At 32.1% G+C, this 17,729-nt stretch overlaps 2 protein-coding genes across 5 annotated transcripts; both read left to right on the top strand.

The window, feature by feature from the left end:
• Nucleotides 1-120: 120 nt before the first annotated feature.
• Nucleotides 121-11,625, top strand: cass (apoptosis inhibitor cassowary). 2 transcript variants are annotated; one of them, XM_040708118.2, is made up of 9 exons: nt 121-350; nt 421-751; nt 997-1,157; nt 1,856-2,053; nt 2,111-2,293; nt 3,743-4,132; nt 4,198-4,327; nt 11,341-11,420; nt 11,479-11,625. In XM_040708118.2, exons 1-8 carry the CDS (start codon nt 273-275, stop codon nt 11,394-11,396), a joined length of 1,527 nt encoding a protein of 508 aa, XP_040564052.1. In that variant the 5' UTR covers nt 121-272; the 3' UTR covers nt 11,397-11,420; nt 11,479-11,625. The 2 variants fall into 2 exon arrangements, with proteins under 2 accessions (XP_040564052.1, XP_040564053.1); XM_040708119.2 differs by having other exon boundaries at nt 134-350; nt 11,341-11,625.
• A 4,359-nt stretch (nt 11,626-15,984) lies between these two features.
• On the top strand, nt 15,985-17,018 carry LOC121114225 (MIT domain-containing protein 1). Of its 3 annotated transcripts, none has more exons than XM_040708114.2 (4): nt 15,986-16,230; nt 16,293-16,377; nt 16,435-16,573; nt 16,637-17,018. In XM_040708114.2, the coding sequence occupies exons 1-4, from the start codon at nt 16,077-16,079 to the stop codon at nt 16,976-16,978; spliced, it is 720 nt and encodes a 239-aa protein (XP_040564048.1). In that variant the 5' UTR covers nt 15,986-16,076; the 3' UTR covers nt 16,979-17,018. The 3 variants fall into 3 exon arrangements, with proteins under 3 accessions (XP_040564046.1, XP_040564048.1, XP_040564047.1); XM_040708113.2 differs by having other exon boundaries at nt 15,988-16,230; nt 16,429-16,573; XM_040708112.2 differs by having other exon boundaries at nt 15,985-16,230; nt 16,293-16,573.
• The last annotated feature ends 711 nt before the right edge of the window (nt 17,019-17,729 follow it).

A 17,729-nucleotide genomic window follows, 5' to 3' on the forward strand; every position in this document is an offset into this window, starting at 1 on the left:
CATTTTTGCTTGTAGAAAAGTAATTTCGTCATTGAAAAGAATATTGAGGATATATTACCAACGCTAAAAAGACGATCTTCACAAAAATAAATTATATTATAATTTGTACGTGGTACCCCTGATATATTGTTGTACTCTGCGTCGATCACAGTCTAAATAACAAAACAAACTGTTAAAGATTACATTAAAGGGACAAAAACACTCTGGAGGTTTGACTACTTTTTTGTAAATTATTATTTATTAAGGAAGTGAATAAGAATTATTAATTAAGGATGTCGGCAGCACCTGCAGTGGAAACTCTGTACCAACATGCAGAAATTCTCTCAGCAACAAACTCGAATTTTACTGAGGTAATTAGTTGGTTTTTTATTTTTGGTTGCTTTGTTTTCCGGGACTTTATTCTTAATTTCTACTTTATAGCATCAAGATAAATTCAAAACCATTTTGTTGGGAGTCAAAGGATCTGAAAAAGCGAAGCGTCTCGCGTCCCAATTCATTGCTCGATTCTTCCCCAAATTCCCAGAGCTTGCTAATGAATCCCTGGATGCAATTCTGGATCTCTGCGATGATGATGATATCAATATTCGTAAGCAGGCCATCAAAGACTTACCTCTCCTTTGTCGTGAAGAGATGAAGGAATTCCTCCCAAAAATTGCCGACGTACTCTCACAATTGCTTCAAACAGATGATCCCGGAGAGCTTCATATCATTCAAAACTCTCTCGTTTCTCTTTTTAGGAAGGATCCAAAAGGTATCCTCATCTACTGGTTAGGGGTGGAAACATTAGCTAAATTGAGGTGGTCGTTAAAGTCATATAAAATATGCTAACACATCAGCTCGTGCTTACGGATATGTTAGAACTTTCAAAATAAGAGCATTCATATTCTGCTTATATAACGTATATTTCCTTTTTAATTGTATGCACACCACAATTTAGCCAATATTCACATCCCTGCTTATAATCATATCCTAACATAGTTCATTCTTAAATAATAGGTACCATCATTGGTCTCTTTTCTCAAATTAAAAATGGTGGCGATATTGTCAGAGAACGAGCTATTAAATTTCTATATCTGAAGCTCCAAGCTGAAGGATCAGATCTACTTGATAAACAGTCTGAAGTACTACTTATTCAGGAAATTAAAAGTACTCTTACCGTGAGTACACATCCTTCTTAGCTCTAATAGTAGGGTGACCAACCGTTCTCTTCTTCTTCTTTTCTTTTTTACATCTGAGAACTTTTTCAATAAACCTTGATTAAACTCCATCAAATGGCTTCAAGAATTCAAAGACTAAAAATCTGCATTTAATACTAGTTGATGCCAATATTAAACACTGATATTTGAATATAATCAATGTAGTAGCTACTAAAAATCCATATTTTTTTATCTATTAGGGACAAGAAAAGTAAGATAATCAGAGAAAAATTATTATTTCCATTGTAATGGTAAGTTTTTATGCACACTATGGAAATATGATTATATGACGATGTAATAACATATTTTTGATACATTTAAGGGTCAGACATATATTAAAACTAGGGAATAGAGGGATATATTTTTGATAGATAGTAAAATTTATGTCATTTTATTTCTTGATCTCATTTAAACACACAATAGTTCATAATTTTTCTTAATATTAATGAAAAAATAGTTTATATTCTTATAAAACTGGTTGTTTAAACCCATCAAAATGTCTGATATCAACTAAGTGATACCCCATGAAAAAGTTCTATTCCAAAATTGATTATTTCAATAGACCAAGGTTCCTCTTTTTTTTTGTAAATCAAGATATGGTCGCCCTATCCAATAGATAGTATAATACTTTACAAAATAATTTTATTGTTACTCCATAGGACTGTAGTGCTAAAGAATTTCAACTCTTCATGACGATACTGGGTATGACTAAATTACCCTCCTCAGTCAATGGTCAAACTGAAATGGCCGAGGCTGCCATGACCATGGCGGAGTTGGACAAACCTTTTGATTCTTCCAATAAGGAGTCTATTGATAGATTAATTCATTGTGGAGAGACTGCAGCAAAATATTTTTCGGTAAATCTGTTTTTTTTATAATTCCTACTAATTTGACGTTTTTCTATCTTTTCACAGGGACGTGTGGGGAGTACTAAGTTCTTCCAATACTTCTGTCTAAACGTTTTGCCAGAATTTCATATGATTGTGCAAAACGATGCTCAAACAAGAATTTTAAAATTGTTGGCTATATTTGCTTGCTATGTAGGCACTATGTCTCAAGCTAAGAAAGCGACCTCAAATATTTACGATACTTTGATTGTGAGTTGTAATTTTCTATTTATAGTAATATCTTTATGATTAGGGTTGTAAATCCTAAGCATTTTTTAGCGTCCTCGTTTTTTTTTATTGGCAATCTAAATAGTGTTTTATAATTATTCTTTCATTCTTGAGGAGAGAACATCTTAGTGTAGAGGGTAACCACGAGTGTGTGGGCTCATGAATTACGGAGAGTAACGCTGAGAATTTGTTGGAAGTTATAAATAGTGATGAAAATCGGGTGTATTTTGGGAATGAATGTACAATCCGGTTTAGTATATATCAAAAATAGCTTGTATGTAGTAGAAAAGGAAGTTCACTACTCAGGAGCTAAATAATAATGACAACAGCTTAGGAAAAGAAAATTCATTCTTCAAACTATATATTCCAAAAAGAAAAAAAAAACAAAAAAAAAAAGGGGGAGCCAAAAATAATGTTAATTTTTTTTTCATAAATCCCGCCGATTTTCGTCACTAGTTTAAAACATAAATGAAAATAATATTCTCCCACGGTATGTAAAAAAAAAAAAATTAACGCAGTCATTCTGATAATTTTATGTGTGTTTGGGAGGAGAAAAGAATAGCTTTCATGATGTTCCATTAAGTTAGCTGCGAGCAGATATGATTTGAAGGAAATCAACACAAATCCCACTCCGTATCTATCAGTGATATAGATAGGAATAACTTCGATATCGATCCTCAATTCTACTCAGAGTAGAACAAGGACTTTTACTAATAACTCAACAACAAATCCTCAGTTACTATTTGTCTTCCACGCACTAGTGGAATTATATATATATTTATCTTCAGGGAGCAACTACAAATAGCCGGCCATTCTTCCATTATAATACTATTTTCATCTATTGTTATGAATTTTGTATGTAATCATTATCAATAATAAAATATAGGGGGACAAGGATGTAGCTGTTGTGCTTGCTCTACCTGTACATGCATTCTTAACCTTTTTTTAGTGTTATCAACCCAACTGTAAAATACTTTTCAAAATATCAAGTACCCCTTGGAGTGCTTCCAAGTACCTCAAGGTTTACGCGGATCTCCGTTTGAGAACCACTGTACTAGTAGATATTACGTTAAAGTCCGAAATAAAATCAGCCCATAAAATTGATGGCTGTGTCGGCAAAATACTCTCCCTTAAGCATACCAACAGTCTTTTGCATACCTTGTGACCTCTATATTTTCTTCTTCAATGTTCTTGATAGTTTTAACAGAGTGGGACTTTTGTTTATTTCCCTTCATCTCATAGCTAATTTAATGAAACGTCATGACAGCTAAGCTGCTCTCTTGTCAAACAATCTAATTAGTGTTAGATCGGTCCTATCACTAATCAGTCATTTTAATTTTCGTGTTATTTGTTTATTTTTCATTACATAGCGTAAATGTTTACGATTTAACACCCTAATCATGACGAATTATTATTATTTGTTATTTTCAGTTATTTATGCCTTTACCGCCCGATGATATCGATGCCGCGAATAATTCGGAGACGGAATTTGAATTTACAAAAGTGGAATGTCTGCTGTATACTTTCCATGTGGTCGCTAGACACGCACCAGATTTTCTAACAGAGAATTCGGTATTGTTAAAAGACTTCAGACTTCGACTTCAATATTTCGCGCGTGGAAATCAGGGATGCATGAAGAAATTGAAAGAGTTTATGGATAAGAAATCTGAATCTGAATTGCAGAGTGAAGAAAATCAAATCAAGTTACTCGCACATCGTTCCACTACCAATATTGGAATCTTAATCAAGGATCTCTTTCATTCTCCACCATCTTATAAAGCTAAAATTGTTTTATCATGGAAACAGAGTCAATCTGCTCAGGTAATTTTGAAGATTATATGACCTCAAATCTAAATTTAATTGACTTTTTCTTCAACGACGTGTAGAAAATTAAGCGCAAAGCCATTACATTTGATAAAACAGAGTCTAGTCCAACAAAAAGCGCTAATACCAACAGAAGTAGAAATTTATATGCTCCACCGACAGGGAAATATAGCTCATCTATAAATAATTACAGTAAGTTAATATTTTTATTCATTTAATATTCTAATTCATCTTATTCAATTATTCAACTAATATGTAAGTTAGAAAGTAATTTATTTTTGGGAAGTTTTCTATTAATTGGTGCAATTGCATTCACTTTAAAATAATATGAGATTCAAAAAGCTTAATTGAACTCATATTTTTTGAGTATTTAATTGTTCCTTTAGGCACCATACCATATTGGTATGTAATTTTACTTTTTTGCCCCGTAAAAATTAGTTAGAATTGCATTAATAAAATTGAAGTTTTATAAGATATTTGAACTGTCACTCATCTTGTTAAGCATACAATAGGTAAGTTTCTATTGTAAAACCTCCTTGTATACAATATTTTTGGTTGTTTCTGTACATTTGATGTAAATATAATCAAACTTGCACCCCCTTTTGACACTCTTGAAAATGCAACATATAATTGCCTATATGAAAATACTGATTTTGCTAAATATAAAGCAATTTTTCAAATATTTGAGCCGCTAATTTATTTATTGTCATTGCCATTGCTAACTTGCCATTTTTCTTCTTCAACCAATATTAAGATTGCAGATAGATGCTAAGATTAATATGCTCATCCTCTTCTTAATTCCCTTTTTAAATTCGTATTTAGTATACGTTCTCCCTTTTTCTGTTTGTACAATAATTCGTTTTTTGGATTTTTTAATTTTTTTTGCTGCATTGTCGAATCGACATTCCATACCTTAAAAAACCTTTTAGACACGGGGAATCGATCTTGTTTTATGAAGAAGATTAACTTATTAGCAAAAAATCAAACTTGCCTCCAGAAACCAGGAATCTGGTTCTGATCAGAATTAAACATGGCCTTACGTACGTACCTTAAAATTCTAAAGAACTTATATATTTTTTTTAAATTCTGTATCTGTGTTTGTATTTAAATAATTGTTTTTCTATGTGGAACGTACATCACACACGCAAAGAAATTATTTTAATACTATGTTGGATATGTATTCCTCTTTTCTTTTTTAATATGAAGGGTTGAGCTTTATCTATAAATGCTCGTTGTTAAAAAGGGTCCTCCTTAGGGGAAAGAAAAAAAAAAGAGTCGACAGTTTGCTTTATGAATATAGAAAACTAGCGGTAGTACCTGGCATTGCCCTGAGTTTTAGGCGTTGACGAAGAATCCCATTTTGTTATAATAATACAGAAAATCCCTGATATTTCCCTCCGTTTTTCATGAGCGTAGTTACTCACTCAATATGAGGGTCATTTGAAAAGTTCGTGTGAAGTCCGAAAGATGGCACAACTGGGGTGTATCGAGGTAATAGTAGTTTCTCTTGGAAGAACACACACCTGCTTTCAGCCAGATTGGTATATTTCTCTCTGTTTGGCAATTGTTTGAATCGAGGAAGTGATGTGATTTTCAAAAAATTGACGTTAAATAATTTCGTGTGTTGATTAAACCTTACTTTATGAAGGGTAAAACGCCTCAGGAGACTAAAATGAAGCTTGATAAACATTATGAGGACTCTACACCTCCGATTAAAACAGTTTATAAGTGGTTTTAAAATTTTCGGATGGGCCATATGACACATGTGACGCTGAACATTCTGGACGCCCGACTACTACTTCAAAAAATCATTTATAAAATCCATGATATGGTGATGTGAAGGTGCGTGGGATTGCTAATGCCGGGGGTATCTCAAATGAATGGGTGCATAATATTTGTATCAACATTAGTACAGGACAAAGCTATCTGCAAGATAGGTGCCGCGATAGCTCAGGCTTGACCAAAAACGAAATCGTGTGAAGTGTTGGAAGGATAGTTTACAGCTATTCCAGAATAATTCACAGGACTTTAAGCATCGTTTCGTCACTGGATAAATCACTACACTCCTGAAACCAAACAACAATCTAAGCGATGAGTTATCAAGGGGGAATCTGCACCAAAAAAGGTGAAGACCGTCCTCGATTCAAACGAATGGCAAACAGAAAGAAATAGACCGATCTGGCTGATAAATGGTGTGTGTTCTTCCAAGAGATGCTACTAACTAAAAATAATGCTATCTCTCGAACTTTGCTCGGACTTTTCAAACGATCCTCGTTCTTAAGGCGGGTTACCACATCTATCGAGATTTTGTAAATACAAGTTTAGAACGGACCTATAGACTATGTATTTTTAAGGACTTTTCAGATTATAATCTTCAAACCTCATCAATTAATTCATCGTATCAAAATCAAGCGGTTCTGTATTTTAAAATGAACCTTGCTTGGAGGAGGGAAAATGCCACAAAAGTAAATTTTGGAAGCATTAGTTTTTCATATTTAGTAAGAAATTTAAATATAATAAGCTGGTTAGGTTGCATTGAATAATGATTACAATGCTATTACGGGGTGAAAAATTGATTCTTTTATCAGTTTATAACTATCAATTGATCAATTATTTGGAATATGAAGCATCTACAAACTCGTTTTAATCCCTTATATCTAAATTATTAATTATTTTAACTTGAATTTTTAATAAATATTAAAAACTAAATTGACCTTATATTAAATTGACCTTTTTAAATGCATTTAAAAAAATTGAATTATAAGGTCTATTCTATAACTTTAGCTAGGATATACACTATCCAGCACTTGAATAAAAAATATATTAGCTTTTATGTAAGGTCCTTCATTTTACTTATTTTATAGTGTTTATATACATTTTTTATTAATTTTAATCAAGATAAAGAATACATAAGTCATTTTTCAATTGCTGAAATGTATGAATCGATTTGTTATTTCCTTTGATTTTCATCTATATTGTTCTTTTATCTCGAAATATGGTATCCTAAAAACGTGAATTAAAAAAAAAGCTTTTAAAGGCCAAATCTTTTAAGGTTGAAAGTTTTTATATATTTGGATTTTACGTATAAAATGACAATAATAAATATGGGTTTCAGCCTGTGGGTTAAAATGCTGTTGCATGGTGTAATATACTATAATCGATTTAAAGTTTGAAGGCTATTTAGAGCTTCGTTAACTATTTTACTGTAATTTTTTGTAAGTTTTATATTCATATATTATTTTAAAAATATTTTTTTGTTTTTTGAAAATTTTATTATTTTTATGATTTATATATATAAAATTATTTATATCACTTATGTTTTAGTGTGTCAAAAAAACAAAACAAAAAAAACTCAATGAGCTTAATTACATCTATGAAGGTTATATATAAAAAAACCTGAGCATATTTGCGCACTTTTACAAAATAAGAATTTTGCTTGATTGCGTATTGCAAGATTGAACAATCTAGTGGGTATCATACAAAACAAAAATTGAGATAGCAAGGATTTAACCATGGCAAAATGTGCGTATTGACAGTAGAAATGAACGTAGAAAAATATATTTTTGGAAGATTTATGGAGTAAATTTTTTTGGTCATGCGTCATTTAAAAAAAATTACTTTCATAAAAAATATGTGTATTATCATATAATGAATATTTTATACTATTAAAAAAATATCAAGGGATTTTCCAAGGGTTCAAGTAGTAATAAAGGCTTGCGCACGCACTGTTTGTTATAAAAATTAGGTGCCCCAAAAATATATGTATCTATGCTCATTTTTATTGTCAAGGTATAACTTGATGCAATTTTCGTCATGGTTTCCTATCTCAATTTTTATTTTGAGACTATTATACCCTCTATAATGAAAATGTTCCCCTCCTCTATTTTTCTATATACATTATGCCTCAATTTATCAATGAAGTCTTTATACATGAAAAACAAGTAATTGATTCATCTGTTTTTACAATTGAGCTTTATACTGAAGAAGCTGGAGGAAATCAGTTAAAGTGAATATATTTTGATAAATAAGTTATATACAACTTGAATCGTAAAAACAAATAATAATATCAATTTTGATAGTTTTGGCCGCTTTAGAGAAATAAAGCACTGTGTGACTGCAGGGCAAAAAAGTTTTGGCAAAACACGCAACCCCTCATCTACTATGACGTCAATATTAAAAGCGTGGTGGAAGTCAAACATCAGTCGTTCACGCGTTATGGTCTAACCTTGCATTTCTATGAACCTTGATGTTATTATAAATGTTCATGAGTTCAATTTTGATTGATCAGTAGAGAATACTTTAATGGCATGAGGAAACGATTTTCTTATATATATATATATATGTATCGTCTTCTTAACCATTGGTCTAACACAAAATGGAAAAACCAATAATAAAAAAATTCTGTAAAAAATCAAATTAAAATGCTAATAAATTCATTCTTTCTTAAAGGATCAAAAGATTGCCGTAATAAGGTATAATTTATATAAGTAAATATCCAATTTTGTAAGAAATACTAGAAATGGTTTATTGAGTGCTGGATTTCTCCCTATTTTGAAAGTTCAAATGTATACTTGTATTGTTTTAGCCCGTATTTAGAACTGGAGACTGCATTCCCGTCCAGTTCAATCTGGCATATCAGTCCTAAACACTCATAAAGTTCAGTCTTTGATGGCGTCACTCAACTTTCTTTATTTTTAGAAAATCATTTCTAATACTCACAGTATGAAGGACTTAAGAACTGGTCCCAAGGACTGATAGGGCCGTTCCTATGACTGGAATGGACCGAATAAATAAGGAATGACACACCACTAAGGACCACTATAGTTTATGTAGTGATCTTTCTGCCAATATGTTGTTAATCAAACTTGCCAATATATGCACTTCTCTTTGATTTACGCTCATGAGGATTTAGACAATTTTCACATTCTTATTTATATCCAGAGTTGACATGAAAAAAACTACCCTTAAAAATAGAAAAGGAAAAAGTTTGTTGTTCATTATTTAATAAGTCGTCATAGTGATAACTTCCCCCTTTGAAGTAAGCATCATCACCAATCTTTGGCGTTGATTGTTTTAAAAATATATATGAATTGAAATATGATTACTATATTTTCCCTGTACGAATGCTATTTTAAATGTAGAAGGTGGTTCTCCTCTTTATAGCAATAATTCATTTTCTCACCTCAAAATCATATAAAAGGCAGTTGATATTAACAAGGGCCTTAGTTCTGTAGTACCTTCTTTTTTTCCTCACAATAATGTCAGCTCTTGTTACATCTGTAAATGTAAATTTATTGGCGAGTATGAGGAAATGGTGGGAGAGAGACATGTGGTATTATTGATTGAAGTTTATTAATAAAAAATCAGCTGCCTATGATGTTATAGTTTTGGAGGATAGGATATCACGTGATTTTACTCTAGAAATGAGAATCCTCAATATTTCAAGTAATTTCTGTAAGAGGTTTAACATAAAAAGTAATTGAAATTATCAAATTCCGGAATACTTGATTTACTTTGTGAAGCTCTTAAACAAACTTCCATATTTTTATATTATAGATATATTAAATTGAGGTCCCTTAAAGTCGCAAATATGATATGTTATAGAATGAGGTATCAAAAACTAATACTTATCACATTAAGCGGAGCAGTAGATTACTTGTAAATTGATATTACAACATATATTTGTGATATTAAGTGTAAAATAGAAATAAAACTGAACGAAAAAACGATTAACTATTACAAATAATATTAATTATAATTGATATTAGAAGTTATACACAGAAAATATAAGAAATTAATGATGACAAATAATACGATATATTAAGTTAATAATATTAAATATTACAAATGGATTAATCAAATTATAGCGACAAATATAAATTATTCAGGGTGAGCCATGAGTCTTAGGACAGCAACTTCAACTTAATATTTCTCCTAGACTGGTGTATATTTTTATTAATTTTAATTCTCTTTGTTGAATATGATTAATGCAACCTCAACCTTCGCTTTTTGTTGAACAAACTTTTTTTTCTAAAACGTGTTCTATAGCATCTAATGACAACTTCATGAACCCGAACGTGCCAATCATTTCGCTGAATCTGGAAGGGAAAGGGCGAAAGGCCATTACCAAGGCCACTTTTGAAGCAAGGAAATGTGGTTCCCTTCTTATCCAGTTCTCATCGTAATTGACTTCTCCATATAGTCCATTCTGGAGAGTGAGATTAGTTGAACTTTTTACCAGAGTGTCGACGACTTGAAGACCACCATAGTGTCTGCATGGGACAACTTATTGTAGGAGAATATCCATACAGCGTGTCAAGCAGTTCCAAAGTGTCTCAAAGCTATAGTTGCCGCAAATGGTGCCCATGTGGAATAGACTGGCACTAATTTTGAAGGAAATTGCAATGGTATAAAAATATGTTTCGACAAAGAAATGTTTGTGTATTATTTAGTTCTCGAAGTTGTCCTAAGACTTATGGGTAACCCTGTATATATACCAAATAAAAGTTAAAGTTAGAGTTGCCAGAATCATCATGAGTTAGATGTTGTTTATATGTACTCATGTTCTTGATGTGGGACAAGGGTATTAATTGTCGTTTGATTCTGGATGATGGTACTTACAGCGACATACTTGACAAAATATTTTTTGTTGTCATGTGGTAGTTAGCTCCAATTTCATGGCCTCTATTAATTTCAATCCAGACGTACGGATAATTTTGTAGGTATTTCAATAAAAAGAATAATTGATTATATTATACAAAGATTGGTGGCAAACTATATATTAGAGGGAGACGTGATCATATCAATTATTTGATAAAAAATGTTATGGGATAAACAATATTAATAGCATTTCAATTTTATTATTTTAAGACTCTGCGTCAGGAATTTAAGATTATTTTATTGCATGTTTTTAGTCCCAGACTCTCCTGGAGGTACTGAAGGATCCTCAATTTTAGTTTGTTGGTTTTAGTTGCTTAATCTGATATTATGTTTTATTTATACCGTGTACCTTTTAAACAATAACAGTGTTTCAAGTTAACTCATCCGTACTAGTTCTTCTTATACTCCCCATTTCTTTTTTAATATGAAGTGCTGACCTATAGCCACACACGCTCATTCTTAAGAATGAGTGCTCTACAGGCAATTTTTGCTTTATTAATATAGAAGATCAGTCATTATGACCTTTTTTCATATTTTTTTTCCAGATTCGAGGAATGGAAAAAATGGTGGAGGAAAATCTAAGAACAATCGATTCTACTGAAGTACTTAATTATGTATCCGGATGGTGAGGCAACAAAGGATAATTGTATATATATAAGTTAGTAATTATATCACTTTGTTAGTATTTCGGAATATGGATACACAAATGGATTGACTGACATCTGTAGGTCTGAATAATTATTTTGAGTTTTTCTTTCAAGTTGGGGTTTCACATCCTTTTGTTACTCATTATTTGTATTGCTTTTTTGAAATATATTGAGTCGTGAATAGATTAGTTTTTCTTTTTACTGAATCAAATCCAGTGTTTTATGTAACTTCGGCCATTTTGAGGTTTAAACTACAAAGTTTTATAACAATAAAAACCATTTTTTCATTAATATTAAGAAAAATGGTCAACTATTGGATGTCAAAATTAGGCTTACAAATAAAATGACTGTCGAAAAAGTCCCGGGAGTTTTTAATTATAATTGCCCGAGCTGAAGGGATTTAAAGTTATTTTTTTTCTAGGTCCTTAGCACTGTCTTTCATTATGCTCCCAAGTTTGAGCGTGATCTGTCTATCTTACTAGTACTCCACGATTTTTACAATTGTGAGCGAATTCAAAGCCAAACACGCAATAAATACCATGAATTAACCTCCATATTCACATTATTTAGCTCCGTGTGACTTTTTTTTTGTTACCCAAACTTAAAATACTACTCCGATGAACCAGTTTTTAGTCTATTGAATCCCTAAAACTAAGTTCGTGGAAGGAACTAAAGACCATGAAAAAAGTGTCTATAATTTTTTTTTGGAGGACTGAAAAAAAATAAAAAAAATGTTGGCATATATGTATTGTATCCAATGGAGATTACTTTCAAGATAAAATTAACTATAAGAGTGGAAATAAAAAGAGATTTCCCTTTAATTATCCTACTTTTCTTGTCCCTAATCGATCAAAAAAAAGTTTGAAGAACGTTTGGAGGAGTCAGCAGCAAGTATTCGTGAGAGGAAGAAAATAAACACAAATCCCGCTCTGTATCTAGCAAGGACATATAGGATGGAATTACTCCAGTATCGATCCTCAATTCTTCTCAGAGTACCACAAGGACTTACTCCGCAACAAATTGTTAGTGTTACTCTTCATCTATGACACACTAATGATTATCATAGACGAAAAGAATGATATCCATCGCTATGTTAAAAAAACCCAAAATGAACGTGGTGGTCACCCTGACAACTTGAAGAATATTTGGGATGAAAGGAGCTTAGCTGTTATGACGCTTCATTAAATTAGTTGCAAGTAGCTATGAGAGGAAGAAATAAACACAAATCCCACTCTGTATCTAGGCAGGAATTACTCGGTTGTTGATTCTCAATTCTACACTGAGTCCAAAGATGACTTAAACATATAACTCTCCAAAAAATCCTATGTCTTACTTTTGACATTCACATACTAGTGGTAACATTATACTAATACATATTTCCTCCTTCCAGAATGTAAGAATATTTATTATAGCTTTTGACTATAAAAAATTATTATTATTTTGAAAATTTTGAGAGGTAGTCATTTTTTACAATTTTCCCATGATCAATGTTGTATAACACGTGATTAGCTCTCGATTGCTAAGAAAAACATTGTCCTTGTCGCAACCATGAGAACACAGTATAGGAGAAGAGGACTGAAATAGCAGCGCTCCTTCGCGCTGGATTGCCCCTAAAGGCCATCAGGGAGCAGACTGGGACCTCGATCAAGACGATTTACTCCATGAATGAAGACATCGTAAATCGACAGCGAATTATGCGTTCTACAACATTGCTCATAGGAAAATTGTAAAAAAATGACTTAACTTCTCAAAAATTGCATAATAGAGTTGAGTAAATAATAACGAGTGGCCTGGTAGCAATGGTTGTTTCACTCTATATTTAGGACTGAAGAATTTTTTCCCATCCTGCTGTTGTGTCTTGACGAGGTTGAGGTGACGCAAACTATTTAAACCAAGGAATCCAGGATGACCGAGAGAAATGAGGAGAGGAAAGACGTGGAGGAATAAAACAAAGGTTGTCTAATAGGAACAATTATATTCTTAGTAATACATTAACCTACTCTGATACATACATAAAATACACGACTATTTATATTTAAAATGAGGTAAAAGACTGTACTTTACACATATATATACATACAAGAAAATAAAAGAAGAGAACAAGGGGGAAGGAAACACGAATACATTACACTGCTCAGTCCTAAAAACTTATAAAGTCTGGGCCTCGTTGATGTGACTCAACATTATTATTTTTCTTTTTAGTCAGTTGTAATATTGGCAGTCCAAAGATTCGGTCCCAAGGATGGATAGGATTAGTCCTGAGACTGGACTGGACCGACACAACACTAAGGACCGTTATAGTTTATATAGTGATCTGTTTGTCAAACTTGTCAAGTTATACATTTCCTTTTGATTTAGACTCATGAGGATTTAGGAAATTTTCTCATTCTTAGTTATATCTAAAGCTGGCGTGTTTGCAACGAAACAACTACCTTCCAGGAATAGAAAAGGAAAAACAGTTGTTGCGTGTAATCTTTCTTCTTTTTTGTTCATTATTTTATAGGTAGTTGTTGTCTAACTAACTTCTCCCTCTGAAGTAAACATTATCGCCTATCTTCGCTTAAATTATTTCAAAAATGCAAAACAAAATAAATATTATTTAACCAATACTTATATGTTCCCTCCTATAGAATTAGATAATAACGATACCAGCTTTGAAAAATCGAAAAATAATGTTCAGGTTGCCACTACAAAAAGGAATTGATACAGTCTTAGGTATTTATTATCTTCTTCATATGGTGAAAAAAAAGAAAGATACTACAAATTAATTTCCTTTTTTGTTGCACTCCTTCTAGAAATACAAATTATGCGTGATTATTCCAATCCTCTAGAATTCCATGACAAAGTATACCTATTAATCTTTTCATCTACAACGTTTTTGGTATAATCTATTTGAGGGAATATATTATTTGGACTTTCAACACGTTAGAATATCACATAGAGTTGACCATGGTCCCATGAGAGTGTCATTGCTTTTAATGTCACGTAATGATCGGAACGTGATCATTCGCTTAAAGATGCCCCTTGTGTGACATTGTACATTCATCCCAAATAATTACTTTTACTCTTTGTTATACTCTGGCAATTCCAGAAGATTGAAATACCGAGTGGTCCATTAAAATCTGAAAACTTTGAATCTTAAACTTCAACACGACGTAATTTATTAATTAACAGTAGCATTTCAACAAAATTAATACTATAAATAGATGTTCTCGGAGCTCTCTTAATCATTCATGTAGCCGCCCTTAACGGAAGGCCTGCCACCCACTGGAGATGTAGTCCCTCTCATGGTGCCCCTCGACTACACATTTTGGGTGTAGTCGAGGGGGTTGGCCTTCAGTGTCCGTCTTCTAAACACTGAGGCTGTCAAAGCCACTGTCATCTAACACTTGGACGCCATGACAGAGGAATATATCTTTAGTGGGCGACATACCTTCCGCTGTCCCCTGGAAGCCAATTTTGGCTTCTAAGGACGGCTACATTAATGATTAAGAAAGCTAAGACACACATTGATTTATAGTATGTATTGTGTTGAAATTCTATTGTTAATTAATAAATTATATATTATTGAAGTTTAAAATTCAAAGTGTCAGATTTTAATTTGGTATATATTAAATTCAAATGTCTGTGTGTCCGAGAATCAAAGCCAAACCAATGAATTGATTTTGCTAAAAATAGGATTCGTATAAAAAAGAATTTTTTGATTAACAAACGACTACTTCATATAAAACGAAAAATAAAGAACGTAAAATTTTAAGAATTATTTTCTATTCTTGTTGCTATGTATCATTGCAGACTTTTTTTATAAGGTTTAGGGAAGAAAAAGAAGATGGAATAAGACTAAAGATTTTTGACAATAACATGAAAAATGTTTTGGAGGAAATCAGCTACAATCAGCTGTGACAAGGGAGGAGGGGAGAAGTAAATCAACAGGGACATTGACAGGAATTACTCCGATATGTATCCTTAATTCTACTCTGAGTCCAACAAGGACTTACAATTATAATTCCACAACAAAGTCTCAAGGGCACTCTCCGTCTTTTATGAGCACATATGAATGTTCAATCAGATTTTAAATATAATTGAATCTGCTTATGAAAGGAAGTTCACTAGTAGTGTTGTGTTGGTCCATATTTTTTTGGTACAGTTCAGTCCTGGGGCCATCGAACTGTCGGTCCTTGGCACCAGTCCTCAACTATCGGCCTTGGAATTTTTCATTAAAATATCGAATGTTTATTAAAACAAATAAGATATAAGAAATATGTATTAAGATTAGTCACGAGGGATCAATTTTATCTTCTGTAAAGAGCGGCAAAATGGACTAGACTAGATGGGACCGGACTAGACCGTGGTCCTCAGTCCTAAATAAGTACCAGCACAACACTATTCACTAGTTTTTTGAAATTAAATAATAATGATAACTGCTAAGGAAAATAATTCTAAAAAAACGGAGCGCCTAACAAATTTACATCACTATTTTTACCTCACCTAGTTACAAAGTAGATTGGAAGAGAGTAAACGCGGAGGACACAGATAACAATTCTAAAATCCTTGTGTCATTCAGTAACAGTTAACACTATCAATTAGTTATTAATTATATATTTTAAATGAGTAAACCCTAGTATATTATAGCGATGGGTGCAAATAGTTCCAAGGAAGTAAGGGATCGAATTCAGTCATCCAATTATCATTATAATCAAGCACATCACCTGAAAAACAATGAAAATTGGTATGAGGCTCTTCATCACTTCCATAATGCCCTTAATTGTTATGAATGGTTAAGCACAAGTAAGTATTTCCATTGGGTGTTCATAATTTATACAATTATAATAATAATTCCATGTTTGTAGTATCCGATATTGATAAAATGTCAAGAAGAGTATATGTCAATAAGATAGAAGAAATAAAGAGAGAAATACAAGGGATAAACGATAGGTTTGAAAAACAAAATCATAATAATTTATATAAATCTGTGGTTATTGATAGTTCTAGTACGCAGAACAGAAGTTCCCAAATTCAAATAAGGGATGGGGAAACTGGCCACACTTATGAAAGTCTTTTTTCTAATTATATGGACAATTTTATTACCGAAGTTTATATAAACGATGCATATATTCAAAAGTTTCATCAGGTAATAAAGATTACTTTTCTAAGCGTTTTTTTAAATGATTCTATTTGTACATTCCATCCCTAGATTCGTCTTTTTTTAGGGTTTTGTGAATTTCTTGTCAAAACATGTCCCAATCTTCAAAAGATTACATTAACTACTAAACTAAATGTCGACGGCCAAGAAACACAAAAGTCCTTGCTCTCAGAAATAACTCGTAGTTTGAAGCGCCAAAGAATAGTTTTATCGATATTATACTCAAATACTATTCATGATAGAGAGATTCGTTTGAACAATGGATGGTTTTTCATCCTTGGCAGAGGTTTGGACTTTTATAAGCCACCTGGAGAAAAAGGTCTTTACATTGGAAATCTTGATATGTCATTGAGAAAGTGCAAAGAGACAACTATAACTATTCTTCACACTTAGTGGATTTAATTTAGCTTTAATAAAGATATCCATTGCTGAATTTTTGACCAGTGCGTGATCTTAATTTTTTATTTGTTGGATACTTATTTTCAGTTTGATCGTTATATATGAAATTCAATAGTTGAACAGTGTGTCATGAGTTTAAATTGAATTTCATCAGTTTGGTGTTATATTTAAAAATTAATCCATTGTATCGTTATCACTTGGCAGTTTTCACAAATAGAAGGGGAAGTTACCTTCTCAGGAATTAAAAAATAATTATAACAGCTTAAGAAAAGAAAATTCGTTCTCTATACTTAAGGTTGATAATTTTTTTTATTAAGAATACAAAAACGTGCGAGGAGAAGAGAAGAAATACTTATGGCATCATTGATTAAATAATATACATCTTCTTCTATCAAGAACTTTATCATTCCCGCCTTTTTCATTCAATATTAATATAATATTAGATGCTGATAGTCAATAGAGAACTGAATAAATGCCTAAAAGGACGTCGCCTTCTGTCTGGATTTCTGAAAATGGAGGCCCAGGAATTTGGAAAATACTTACCGGATGAGAAACAGATGGCTTGTCGGATTTATCGACATAAATGTACCTTTTGACCCCTGTCTAGAATTACACGCCACTCATTATCCTCATCTCATATCAAGAGTTTGGATATTCATCTATATAATCAAGTTAACGAGGAATACATCAAGTCAGACTTTAACTTTGATCTCACAAAGATGCTTATTGTATGCAATATAACCTT

This window comes from Lepeophtheirus salmonis, chromosome 3 (assembly GCF_016086655.4).
Source record: "Lepeophtheirus salmonis chromosome 3, UVic_Lsal_1.4, whole genome shotgun sequence".
NCBI lineage: Eukaryota > Metazoa > Arthropoda > Copepoda > Siphonostomatoida > Caligidae > Lepeophtheirus > Lepeophtheirus salmonis.

Excerpts from the sequence above, each read along its gene's own strand:
- LOC121114225 (XM_040708112.2), top strand. The coding sequence starts at position 16,077 with ATGGGTGCAAATAGTTCCAAGGAAGTAAGGGATCGAATTCAGTCATCC. Across the intron at positions 16,231-16,292 it reads TTATGAATGGTTAAGCACAA|TATCCGATATTGATAAAATG; the intron begins GTAAGTATTTCC and ends CCATGTTTGTAG. Across the intron at positions 16,574-16,636 it reads ATATTCAAAAGTTTCATCAG|ATTCGTCTTTTTTTAGGGTT; the intron begins GTAATAAAGATT and ends TTCCATCCCTAG.
- cass (XM_040708118.2), top strand. The coding sequence starts at position 273 with ATGTCGGCAGCACCTGCAGTGGAAACTCTGTACCAACATGCAGAAATT. Across the intron at positions 752-996 it reads TTTTAGGAAGGATCCAAAAG|GTACCATCATTGGTCTCTTT; the intron begins GTATCCTCATCT and ends CTTAAATAATAG. Across the intron at positions 2,054-2,110 it reads CTGCAGCAAAATATTTTTCG|GGACGTGTGGGGAGTACTAA; the intron begins GTAAATCTGTTT and ends ATCTTTTCACAG.